The sequence below is a fragment of the Mus caroli genome, unplaced genomic scaffold (assembly GCF_978045245.1).
Source record: "Mus caroli unplaced genomic scaffold, Mus_caroli_1 scaffold_7, whole genome shotgun sequence".
NCBI classification, from domain to species: Eukaryota; Metazoa; Chordata; class Mammalia; order Rodentia; family Muridae; genus Mus; species Mus caroli.
This window is the reverse complement of record NW_028227262.1, coordinates 15,421,767-15,434,279: the sequence shown is the minus strand read 5'-3', so window position 1 is coordinate 15,434,279 and position 12,513 is coordinate 15,421,767. Positions and strand designations below refer to the sequence as shown.

At 45.3% G+C, this 12,513-nt stretch overlaps 1 protein-coding gene across 5 annotated transcripts in view; it reads left to right on the top strand.

The window, feature by feature from the left end:
* The window catches only part of Etv6 (ETS variant transcription factor 6), a 230,045-nt gene that overhangs the window by 208,478 nt on the left and 9,054 nt on the right, over positions 1–12,513 (top strand). For all 5 annotated transcript variants that reach the window (XM_021164908.3, XM_021164907.3, XM_029478404.2 and 2 more), the window contains one exon: positions 1,653–2,183. In XM_021164908.3, coding sequence (XP_021020567.1) covers positions 1,653–2,183 — 531 coding nt within the window. The remainder of the gene's footprint in view (positions 1–1,652; positions 2,184–12,513) is intronic.

Genomic DNA, 12,513 nt, shown 5'->3' with positions numbered 1-12,513 from the left:
GAGTCATTGTCCAATATCTTTACATGGATTTTTTTTTTTTGAGTTTATTATGTCCATTTTCTGTGAAGTCTTCCTGTAGGAAGTTTGGGTTGAGAGGGCCACTCTGCCGTTATTGAACCTGGAACTCCTCTTTCTTTCTTAGGTGAATGGTGGCTGGTTTTAAATCCTTTACTGTTCCTGTCATATCTGAGAGAACATATTGCCTGAGCACCAGTCTTCAGCAAGATACTGACGAATCTTTCACTCCTTTTTCTAGTTGGTTAGAACTCTTACCATTTAGTGATCTAGGATAGTAATAAGTGTCCTAGGATAGCCGTCCCAGTGAGGAAGGATGCTTGAATCTGTGGCATCAGATCATACAGCAATCATGAAATAGGCCTTCCCTTTCTATGAGTGTTGTATGCTGTGTTCATTATATCTTTTGTTCAGTGCCTCCAGTGATGAGGAAGATATAGTAGAATTTTAAAAAGAAAAAGATCGCTATTTTCATGCTAAGCTAATATAAACGATACATGAGCCCCCACCTCTATCTCTGACCCTGGTAGAGTCCCATTTCCCTTTCTTGGGTTTCTCACATAGGCAAAAGTGATGTCTTTGGCATTGTTTTAACATTTAGAACAATGAGTAAGTTTGTAGCCAGAATAGGGATCAACAAAAAGTGCTCATTTTGCTGCTGAGACTGCCTCAGAAACACCCGTGGCCAGGGTGTCCCATGATGATAGATGTGTACAAGTTAAATCTAGCTCATATATTTCTGTGGGCAGATACCTGGCCTGAGCTTCAGCAGGGAACCCAGATCTCCAGTGAGCTGGTCTGTCCTCAGCCCAGCCCCACAGCTACTTTTCTGCTCTAGAGCTGTGGACACTTCGGGTGTCCTCAGCAGCGTGTAAATCCAAGGGCCATAAGGAGCCCTCCCTTCCTACTTCCGCTATAAGGATGATCTGTACACTAAGGGACATGCTTCTGAAAGCTCCATCAAGTACAAAATCACCATTCTACAAAAACCTCAGTCATTGCTGCTGAGAGCAGGTTTCTGTATATGATTTTTGTCCCTGGGGTCTGTGTGACAAGTACTGTAGTACTTGCAGATTTTAGAATCTAATTCTGATTCTTTACCCACTGGCCACGTGGTGTGAGGAAGTTGTCTGTGGTTCACTTCTATAATCTGTGAAATGGGTATAGAGTATATGTCTCTCCTAAGAATGATCCAAGTTTTAAATAGTAAAACCCAGGACATAGAGTAGAGTCATCGTGAATCGCCATTGCTAACTGCAGTAACAATACCTGGAGATAGAGAAAAGAAAGCTTAAGGTCACCAGAGCAACTGGAGAGGAACCCCTAAAAACACCTCACCTCTGAAACCTACACAGAGGAGTCAGTTGAGGAGAAGACAGAGAAGGGCATTGGATTCCTCGTGTTTTTCAGGCACTGGCAGATGCCAGATAGAATGTTGATGGACGTTCCTAGCTTGTCCGGGGTAGGAAGGCGATTCAAGTGTGTGCTCTGGAGTTTTGTCTGAGCCACGGGAGAGACAGAGGGATCTGGGTTGAGAGAGGCTCCATGCTTCAGTCCAGCTGCCTACAGAGCAACGGTGAGGTCGTGGGGCTGCAGACTCGCGGTGGTCTGTGATTGTCTTTTCTTCTGCCCCACAGATAACTGTGTCCAGAGGACACCCAGGACGCCAGCGGAGAGCGTGCACCACAACCCTCCCACCATCGAACTCTTACATCGCCCCAGGTCACCCATCACCACAAACCACAGGCCTTCTCCTGACCCCGAACAGCAGCGGCCCCAGCGGTCCCCCCTAGACAACATGAACCGCCGCCTCTCGCCAGTGGAGAAAACCCAGGGGCCAAGGCTACAGCAGGAGAACAACCACCAGGAGGCGTACCCCCTGTCAGTGTCTCCTGTAGAGAATAACCACTGCCTGCCCTCAAGCCCCTGGCAGGAGAGCACTCGAGTCATCCAGCTGATGCCCAGCCCCATCATGCACCCTTTGATCCTGAACCCCCGGCACTCGCACTCGGTGGACTTCAAACAGTCCCGGCACTCCGAGGATGGGATGAATCGGGAAGGGAAGCCCATCAACCTGTCTCATCGGGAGGACCTGGCTTACTTGAACCACATCATGGTCTCTATGTCCCCACCGGAAGAGCACGCCATGCCCATTGGGAGAATAGCAGGTGAGTGAGCTCAGCCCCCTCGCGGCTCAACAGTAGCCGCGCTGCCAGCCACACGCCACTGGCGGTGTTATGAGCCCACCCTCCCGCAAAAGTTTGGGAAGAGCAAGGGGAAGCTTCTGCCTGCCTGAGACCGAGTCCCTAATGGCCTGGTTAATGAGCCACTCGGAGAGAGTAGTAGTTAATGAGCCTCAGAAATGTTAAGGAATGAATGTCCTCCATCCAGCTCACAAGGAGAGCTGCCTCAGAATCACAATCACGGCTGAGGGAAAACATTTAGAATCAAAGGTTTATGAAGTGCTCTAATGGGCCCGTCCTGAAGTTTCCAGGTGCTAATTAATGACCAGACACAGCCTAAGAGAACCTTTGTCTCGGATTCGTGCCTGTAATCCTGTCCTGTGGACAGCAGCTCAGTGCTGCTTTCCCCTTGGGAGACGGGGCAGAATTGGGATTTAGGGTGTAAGTAGGCAGGTGTTGCTATGTCATTTCGACAGAGAAAACTCACTCCCAGATTCTTTTTTCAATTATGTTGGAAGGCCCAAATGTGGTCTCCTAACAAGAAACCAAGGAGGGAGGGTAAGATTCTACCAATTAAAACTTCGCTAGCCTGCCCAAATTTTACATGGAATTCCTTGGGGCACCTACGATGTACAGATAAATACATCCGCTGTGCTGTATACAGCGGTGATTTAACATCCAGCATCCTCTCCCTTGGAGAAGCACATATGAACCCCATTAGGATACAGGGCAGATGATGAAAGTTTCACCGCTTACCCGTGCAGAGTACAAGTGTTCATCGAGCGAGCGCCTTCTGTGCAGCAGAAGGCCAAAGCGGTGAGAAGCTGTGTTTGGACTGGAGGAGCCCGGAGGCTTCACTAGGGCTGGGGAAATGGGAAGCAAGTGGCGGTGCTTCCCTTGGTAGAAAAAGACTCGGAGTTAGGGTAGAGCCCCATGAACATGATGGGGATAAACAGCCCTTCTCCCCAGCTGGTACTGCCGCATGTAGCAGTTTTCCCAACGAGAGCCCTGCTTCACCTCTGCCTTAACTTCTTGTCTCCTCTTAAGTCATCCATTTCTAGGCGTTTGCCTGTCCCTGGGTACACCTCCACCATTGCCTTGGATTTATTGCTATAATAATTTACATCGAGGTTGTTGAATTAAGACAATAAAATGGAGAGGCTGTGGGGAGATAGCGAAGTCTTAATGCGCTCTGTTTAGGCCCCAGGCCCCAGGGGTCATGGCATACACCTGTGATCCCCGTGCAGCAGAGATGTACTTCCCTGCGACCTGCTGACCAACAAACCTAGCCTACTTGGCCAGTACCAGACCAGTTCCAGACTGACCCTATCTCAGAAGACAAAGTAAATGGCACCAGTGCAGTGACGCCCAAAGCTGTCCTTTGTCCTCTGCCTGTATACACATGCTCGAGCATATCCATACACACACATGCACACAGATCAAAAGAAAATGGGCACTAAAAGCACGGCTCGGTGGTAGAATGCTTGCCTAGCGTGCATAAAGCCCTAAGGTTTGATGGTCAGAACCGTAACAACAACAGCAAAACAGCAACTGTCTGCGGCTTGCATGTTTTCAAAAGCTGTGCAACCAGGAGTGTGTTTCAGATTCCCTTCAAAACAGGTTTAGTGACAGAGGAATGGGCTATGGGGTAATATGGGGTTAGCCATGAGGTATTGGGTGATTATGTGGGTGAGTGGATGCATGGTGGTTCATACCATTATTCTGCTTGTACATGAGATTGGCTTTAATAATGAAGAAACCTCAGGATGAGTGGTCAGGGGCAAAGAAGGAAAAAAACCTTACAGAAAAATCTGAATTTCCTCAGACCGCTAGAGGAAACAGGATGGGGGTGAGAACTTCTAAGCAATGGAATTGTCCTTAGCTGCATACCGTCTTGGTCCTTCCTCTACGCAGTGTTTTCAGATCCTATTGCTTGCCTATAATTCTCAGGACAGCCCTCTGAGGTTGGATCCCTGTGATGTGCATGGGTCATTTGTACAGGGGAAACCACAAGAGAGATCCAGCCCTGAAGACACCAAGGCTTTCCCCAAGGTCAGAGGAGGCTTTGGTGTCACTCCGCTGTTGTCTGCAGTGCTTCTCTTGAGGGTATAGCTTCCTTCCTTCCTTGTCAAGGTCGTCCATGTCCACTGTCATTTCACCACAGACTTCTTAAGAATCTTAAGATAAGCATATAGGTCCAGAAAGAAAACCTGCATGAGAGAAGGAAGAGGGAGGAGGGGAGGGAGAAGGAGGGGAGGGAGGAGGGCTGAAGGAATTATTTAGGCATACAGTACTATCTGTTTCATCGATTCTATCACTACTTTTAAAACCATAGACCCAAAAAACAGCAGTAGATGGAGGAGGCTCAACACTTCAGATGCAACTGGAGGTAAATATCATATTGAGCAATTTTAGTCAGTCCCACAAAGGCAAATTAGCACATTTATCTCTCATTGGTGGGTCTTAGATTTTTATGGAGATACTCAAGCTCATACAGGTACAGGTATGAAAATGTAAGAAACTGTAGGGTAACAAAGGAAATGAGCAGGAAGGGGAAAGGAAAGAAAAGGGAGGCACGTGGTATGGCAGACTGCTCAAGCACTTTTTATTCTTGCGTGAAAGAGTCCTTATGTAACCCGGTGCCATACAAATACAGGAAGCCTCGTGGAACGTTGAGTCAGTCCAGTGACGACCCTCAGTATCCACAGATGCCTTGTTTTGAGAACACTTAGAGAGAGCTCGTGTGTGCTTTTGCTTGCCTCTAAGAAGGCAGAGTGTTCTCGATGATTATGCCCGGGTCAGATCTTGTGGGGACAATGCATTCATTCCTACAGAATGATTGAGTCCCATACAAATATATATTAATGTTCTTGTGATCTTTGTAAACGTTGTAAAATCCCTAAATATATACATTACCGAATGCACTCAAATTCCAGATGAGCCGATTTAACTGGCAGGCATTGCTTTTTTATGGGGTGAAATGCTGGGGTCATGGTCAGGTTGGGTGGTCGTTCAGGTCCCTTCCTGCTCTGGAAGTCCACAATCCGACAGTGAGTCTTGATTCTACAGCCCTCTGCGGAGGTGGTTCATAGCCCCACACTCCTTTGGCCCCTTTGGAGGACCCTCTGCTCCTCCCTCCCCCAACCCTCTGTCTTTCTGGGCTCCTAAGATCTTAGTAAAAGTGATTCTGTTTGTTGAAGGTCAAAGTCTGTGAGTCACTGCTGTTTACGCTGTAAGATTCTGTCTAGTGAGCAGCCGTAGATGCTTTTAAACCTCTGCAAAGAGGCTGTTAGATGCAAAAAACGTCGTTCCTTGAAGCCCTTTAATTGAGCACAGGAAGAAATGAAAGTGCCACCAAATGTCACACTGATGAGTAACTCCGCTGGAGGGTGTGGACAGAAACACTGCTCACCAGTGTAGAGCAAAACACAAGCCCAGATCCTTGCCATTGTGTGTGGTGTGTGATTGTGTGTGTGATTGATGGGGTGTGGGGAATCTGCCTTTAATCCCAGCACTTGGGAGGCAGAAGCAGGCACATCTCTGTGGGTCCAAGGCCAGCCTGTTTTACAGAATGAAACCTTGCTTCAACATAAATATTTTTTTAATAATGTATTTACTTCTATTTTATGTACATTGGTATTTTGCCTGCATGTATATCTGTATGAGTGTATCAGATTCCCTGAAACTGGAGTTGCAGACAGTTGTGAGCTGCCGTGTGGGTGCTGGGACTTGAACCCAGGACCTCTGGAGGAACAGCCAGTGCTCTTAACCATTGAGCCATCTCTCCAAGCCTAAAATTAACATTTTTAATAAATAAATAAAAATAATGCTCGGAATCTGGGGAGTAAAGAAAAAGCCATTTTAGGTGGCGAAAACTCAGGCACAAACGTAAGAAGCTATAAAGACACGAGTGTTCCTGTCTGTTCCTAGTAGAGATACAAGGCCAAGAGCTTGTCTCTCCAAGTCAACTAAAAAATTATTTTTCATAAACTCTTCTTTACCCATCTCTGAAAAAAACTGATGAATCATGCAAATAAAAGATCACATAAACTATAACAATTTACCCTTGGTCTTAACCATATGGGAAAACTAATTTAATAGGAAAACTCAGTTAATGATTAGCAGTTTAAATACAGATTAAATACAAGTTAAGTCTATTTAAATATAACATGTTTTAATTTTACTTTGCAAATTAGAAGGAGGTCTTGGAAATTGTCCTCTGGATAAACATCAGGCTGTTTGTGTTGGAGTCCTTTCTTAGGACTAAGTGAGTTGAGTAGAAGCAACTTTTACAGGTAATGGAACTGAGAGTCACCTACATCGGTAATACAGCCTCAAGCCTGTGTCCCCATCCCACCCCAAATACTTCTACTCAGAGACCTCTCAACAAGGATTGGAAGCCTTGGCCAAAGTGTAGCCACCACCTGATTCTGTAAATGAGTTTATGGGGGAAAGCCAGCCACACTTGTATAAAATTATCGTCTATGTCTGCTTTCAAACCATGACCCAGGCATGAATACAGTTGAGTCACTTCAGAGAACCTCCGGCCAAACATCTTAGATATTTACCAATTGGCCTTGTACATAAAGAGTGGGGTGCCCCCCATGAACAGTCAGTATTCTGAGCACCTCAGACATAATTTAGGCTGAGGATACAGGAAGCATAGTTCTTGTTGGCCAGGAAATGCACACTTTAGGTGACGAGGCATGTCTGAGTCACGTGAAAAGGACAATAACAAATTATGTCATCCAGTAGACAATTCAGGGCTGCAGGCCATGCTCACTGAACAGTACAGCACAGCCGCAATGGCACCGTTAGAATAAAGAAAACAGCTCAGTAACGTAGCTTCTTTGCACATTTGAATTTGTAGTCACATTTGTTTATTTATTCAAAAATGATCATGTATTTACAATATGCGAGACATTTCTCTATGTGAAAGACACAAGATTGACCAGTGCTTTGATCCTCCTGCCTCAGCCTCCTGAACTGGGATTACAGGTGGATACCATCACACTGGGCTCAGACAAGTCTTTTTTTTTTTTTTTTTTTTTTGTCATTTTGATTTTCTCTTAAGTAGATTTTATATTTGTCCCTTTCTTAACCTTAATCTAAATATCTGCCAAGGAAAGATTCATTAGTTATCTGACATTCATTTTATAACCCACAGTTTGTCTGTTTTTTAAAAATCCAGTAGCCCAGGCTGACCCTAATCCTATCTCAGCCTCCTGAGTGCTGAGATTATGGGCTTGAACCACTACATCCAGCTTCATAGCTAATTCTTAGCTCATTTGCTAAGAGCAGGGAATTTAGTCAAAGCCCTTGACCTACAGTGGCTGGGTTCTTTTCTTTCTTGTGAGCACCTGATAACTTTTGTTGCAGTATTTCAATCTTGTCAAACTTGAACTTCTTTCAGGATGCCATTATTCAATTGACTTAACTACACCAAATAAGACTTAGAATTCCTTCCCACTTCAGGGTCCCCTCACTCCAAGCTCCCCACTAACACACTTCATGGCAGTCTTTCGGATCCTTAGAGACAACCTTTGCTGGGCCTGGAAAAAGAACATGCTTGCCTACAAGATTACATCTTTAACATAAGCAAGAAGATTCGGACTAGGGAGACATGAGCATCCTTGTCAAGGGGCCCAAACAATGGACTTTCATGTATATTTAGTTGTTTGTTATAGAAACTCAACCCTGGAAGCCTTCAGGGGAGATGAGGGAGGGAGTACAGGGAGAGACCCCTAACATAAAGGGTCCGTGTCTCCCCATTACCAAATAATGGGGAAACAGAGACCTAGCTAACCATCTCTTGTACCACATGAAGCTTCCAATACCAGGACTAGGTTACATCTAATTAGGTTGTTGGCAAAGGGGTCCCATGGCAACCCCCAAATGACCCAGGCTGTTGCCAAGACCTTAGGTTGCTCTCCACAGACTACAGCAAGGCCCCATTGCTGAAGAGAACACCTACAGACCTCACCAACTGAACACGGAGAGGTCAAGCTGGTGTCTCATAGAGACTTCACCCATATGTTCCAATAGCTTTGGTACAAGAAGGTATTCTGTTTATGTTTCTAAGAGAAACCTTTGATTGATTCTACACACTATCAAAAAAGAAATGTAAACACCAAGCCAGCCACAAATCCTTTAATCTGCAATGTTGTCCTCCTGGCTACATGATATGGTAGGGCAGTGGTGGCACAGTGCTTATGGAAGCAACCAACCAATATCTGATTTGACGACAGTCCACTCCACCAGATGGAGCCGGTACCAGACACTGCTTGGGTGACCAAGAACCAGAGACTACATAAGCCAGGGACTTATAGTAAAACAAAATACTACTGGTCTTCAAAATATATATATATTTAGCAGTAAATAAAGTGACTTCTAATGACATTCTGCTATGCTCATAGATCAGTTCCTTGTTCAGCCATCATCAAAGAAGTAGTCTCCTGCAGCAGATGGGGACAGATACAAAAACCCACAGACAGACAGACAGACAGACAGGCATTGTGCAAAGAATGAGAGACCTTGGGACACTCGCTGTAAAGAGGATGTCTCTGTCAGACCCCTCCCCTGAGGGCTTGTGGAACCCTGTGGCGAAGAAGGCACAGAGAGTCTTAGAGCCATGGGGGATGGAAGACACCAAGCGAACAAGGCCTTCTGAATCAAGAGCATCAGTGCACATAGGAACTCAGAGACGGAAGCAGCAAGCACAAGGCCTGCACACGTCTGCCTCTGCATGTGTGTTATGGCTTCCAGTTTAGTGTTTTCATGGGGACTCTTGAGTGTGTGAATGGATGGGTCCCTGAACTCTGTGCCTTTTCTTGGGCTCTTCCCTTTTGTTTGTTTGGTTTGGTTTGTCTTAATTCCGGTGTGTTAGGTTTTGTTTTATCTTATTTTATTATTTTCCCTTAGTAGCCTATTTTCTGAGAGACTAAAAGGGAGTAGATCCAGAAGGGAGGGGAGGTGGGGAGAATCAGAGGAGTGAAGGGAGGTGAAAATGTAATAAGGATATAGTATGTGAGGGGGAAATTTTTATTTTCAATAAAAGGGGAGCCTTCAAGGAGGATGGTAGGAGGTGTGGCCTCAGAGGCCCTGGGGCAGTGGAGGATAGACCAGGTACTCCAGCCTCCTGCTCACCTTCTCTGCTACCTTCCTAGAAATTTGAAGGAGAGTAACTTCAAGTGAGGCTTTTGGATTCTTCCCCCTTTTGTAAATGAGCCTCAGGAATAGCCTTTAAGATAAAAATAAATAAGATAAAATAAAAAGAGCCATAGAAATGAGGATCCACGTCATTTCTAAGCCTTCCTAATGAGGAGTGAGGATCTCATGTTAAAGGACAGAGTTGTGGGATGTTTCCCTCCGCCAAAAGGATGCCATAGTTGTGTTGCACACACTGAAAGAGCAACTCTCTCTCCCCTGCACTGTCCCAGGGACTAAGTAAGCCTCTGGAGCCCTCCATCCAGAGCCCTGTCTTGGTAGGGTCTTGTACTGAAGAGCCAGGGCATCCTCAGGAAAGCAGGACGGACCTGTGGGTTCCCCCAGCCTCTGCAGTCAGCAGGATGGAATGCAGTTCTTGCCTTCCAGGTCAGGGCGTAATACTCCAGGCTTAAGGCTCCTTTCTTATCTGTAGCATTGGGAATACTGCCCACTTCTGGGCGATTTTGATTGATGTGACACACAAGTGGGTTAATTTAATGCTCACAGGTCCCGGTCCCTCCTCTGCTTCACTACAGAGCTGTCATACTGTGGGACTAAGAGATGCGTGCAGCACTCAGGTGTCCATCCTGAACTGGCAGGGGTGTTGACAAGCAGTAAGTGATGCTAACCCACAAAGCAAGCACACCCCTCCAAACCCCCTCCCCAACTTCCTTCAGAATTTGCATCTGTGACCTCTGTCCCCTATGCTTTGCCCACTGTCCCTTTTAGAGGAGGTGGGTAAGATAAGGACTAAGACCGTTCACTCCATCTGGAATGTTCTAAGTGCTTCTGACCTCTCACATTCTATCAAAGGCGCTGTACTGGTTTCAGCGTGAAATCAAAGAGCTCTAGAGAGGAGGAATGTTTCAGGGTAGTGTTTAGAAAATAGACTGTTTCCCCATGTTCCCACCTCTCAGCTGTCCCTGGATATAAATCCAGAGGCTACACCTACCTGTAGCAAAACCATGGTGGGGGACTGCTAGCCTCCTGCTATAGGCTGTATCTCACTTGGTCTGAGCGTGAGTCCAGTGTCTGCCTTCCTCCTGCTGCATAACTCGCCAATAGCAGGAAAGAGTCCGTTTGTTTGCAAGGCCCGGAAGCATCAGTGTGGTTCCTGTTACCTGTCCCCACCGCACCCTTCCCCAGCATTCCACTGCACACTCACGGTCTCTGTTTTCCTCCACCACAGCAAAACACAAGCAGTTGTCCATTGTACACACACAGCTGCAGGTCAACACCCAGTTGGCAGTGCTGGATTTAGAGACTCTGTACTTCTGGGCAGTAGCTGATGTGGTCTGGGGTAGGGAAGAGCAGCTGGATGGCAGAGGATCCCCTCTATGCTGGGAACCTGTGTGCCTATAAAGGGCACCCCAACTTTCACACTCTTTGATATTTATGCCAAAGAGTGCTGTGTCGTAGGGACTTGCCCTATGCAGCCTTAGCCAAAAGTACCTCCATCCACCCCTGTTTTTACAACTGGAATTGTCTCCAGGCCCTGTCACATACCAGCTCAGATGGAAAAATCACTGCCCAGCTCAGAACAATGGCTGTGGCAAGCTGGCCGCCACTTCTCAGTTTATATCTTACTGTACCTGCTCTGGTGCTGGGCTTTCAATAAACTTAGCAATTTTGAGGTCATCAGTGTTAAAAGTGTAACCAGGAACACTGAACTTTGTGTCCCATTGGTTCTATAAACTTAAACGCATGGTACAGGCAGGGTTCATAGACCATCACGTAAAATTCCATTTGAGCAAGTAAAACAACATAAAAACAACTTTCTTAGAAACTTCCTGGAAAGTTAAATTTTATTCTCCATCATTACACATTCCCTTTGTCTGTAATTTGACCCGCCTACTCAGAATTTTTAAAGATTGGTTTTGTCTAACAGGGATTTTTTTTTTAGAAGCCATATTGGTTATGTGTGAATTGCCCATCTTTTTTATATTCTCTGTCCTGTGAGTTTATACAATAAGTCTCTAGTAGGAGACAGACGTGGGAGTGAAAATATTTCTCTCTAACCACAGGAAGGGATTTTTACAATGCTTATTAGAGCCAGGTACCTCACCCAGCAGGAAACAGGGAGCTGCTCTTCCCTGCAGTTGGAAAGGAGCTTTATCTGAGATAATCCATTCTGTAAACTTCCTCTAGAAGAGGTGATCCAACTGACTAGCATTTCTTTAAAATACTCAGATGTCCCTATATGGAAGAAAAGACCTTGGCCCTAGTTTCCTTTCCCTTTGCTCTGATAAGAGAGGGTTTATTCTGGCTCACAAATCAAGGTACAGCCCATCACGGTGGGGAAATTAAGGCAGCAGGAGCTTGAAGCAACTGGCTCCATCACATCTACAATCAGAAAGCAGAGAAGGATAAATAAATGTTACTGCTCAGCTCTTTCTCCACTTATGTAGTCCAGGAACCTATCTAGTAATAGCACCACCCACGGTAGGCAGGTCTTCCAATATCAGTTAACTCAGTCAAGATAATCCACACACATTCCCAGAGCCTCATCACGCTGGTGATTCTATATTCTGTCAAGCTGACAGTTAACACCATTGTCTCCTTAGGAGAGACAAACTTAGGGCTGGAGAGATGGCTCCGAGGTTAAGAGCACTGACTGCTCTTCCAGAGGTACTGAGTTCAATTCCCAGAAACAACATGGTGGCTCAAAACCATCTGTAATGGGATCTGATGCCCTCTTCTGATGTGTCTGAAGATAGCAATGGTGTACTCAAATATATTAAATGAATAAATAAGTCTTCTTTTAAAAAGATAAACTTAAAATTAATAAGTAACTTATGGTTTAAAAATAATAAACATGCATGTTCAGTTGCTTTATAGGATGGACTTTGTTAACAGAATATAGCCTATTTTATTTTATTTATTGAATTATAGCATTTTTATTATTGATCAAAGAACATTGCATCTGTACAGACATGGCATCAGACAAAGCTAGAAAATTCCAGGGGGTCTCTGATAATAGTATCCAAAAGATATAGAGAACAAGAGATTGTGCCTTTTACTTAATAGAAATATTGAAAAGAAAAATAACTCAGGTGGCTTATACTTCTATAGTAAATAAGAAAGGACATGGCTGTGTGGTCAGACAGTT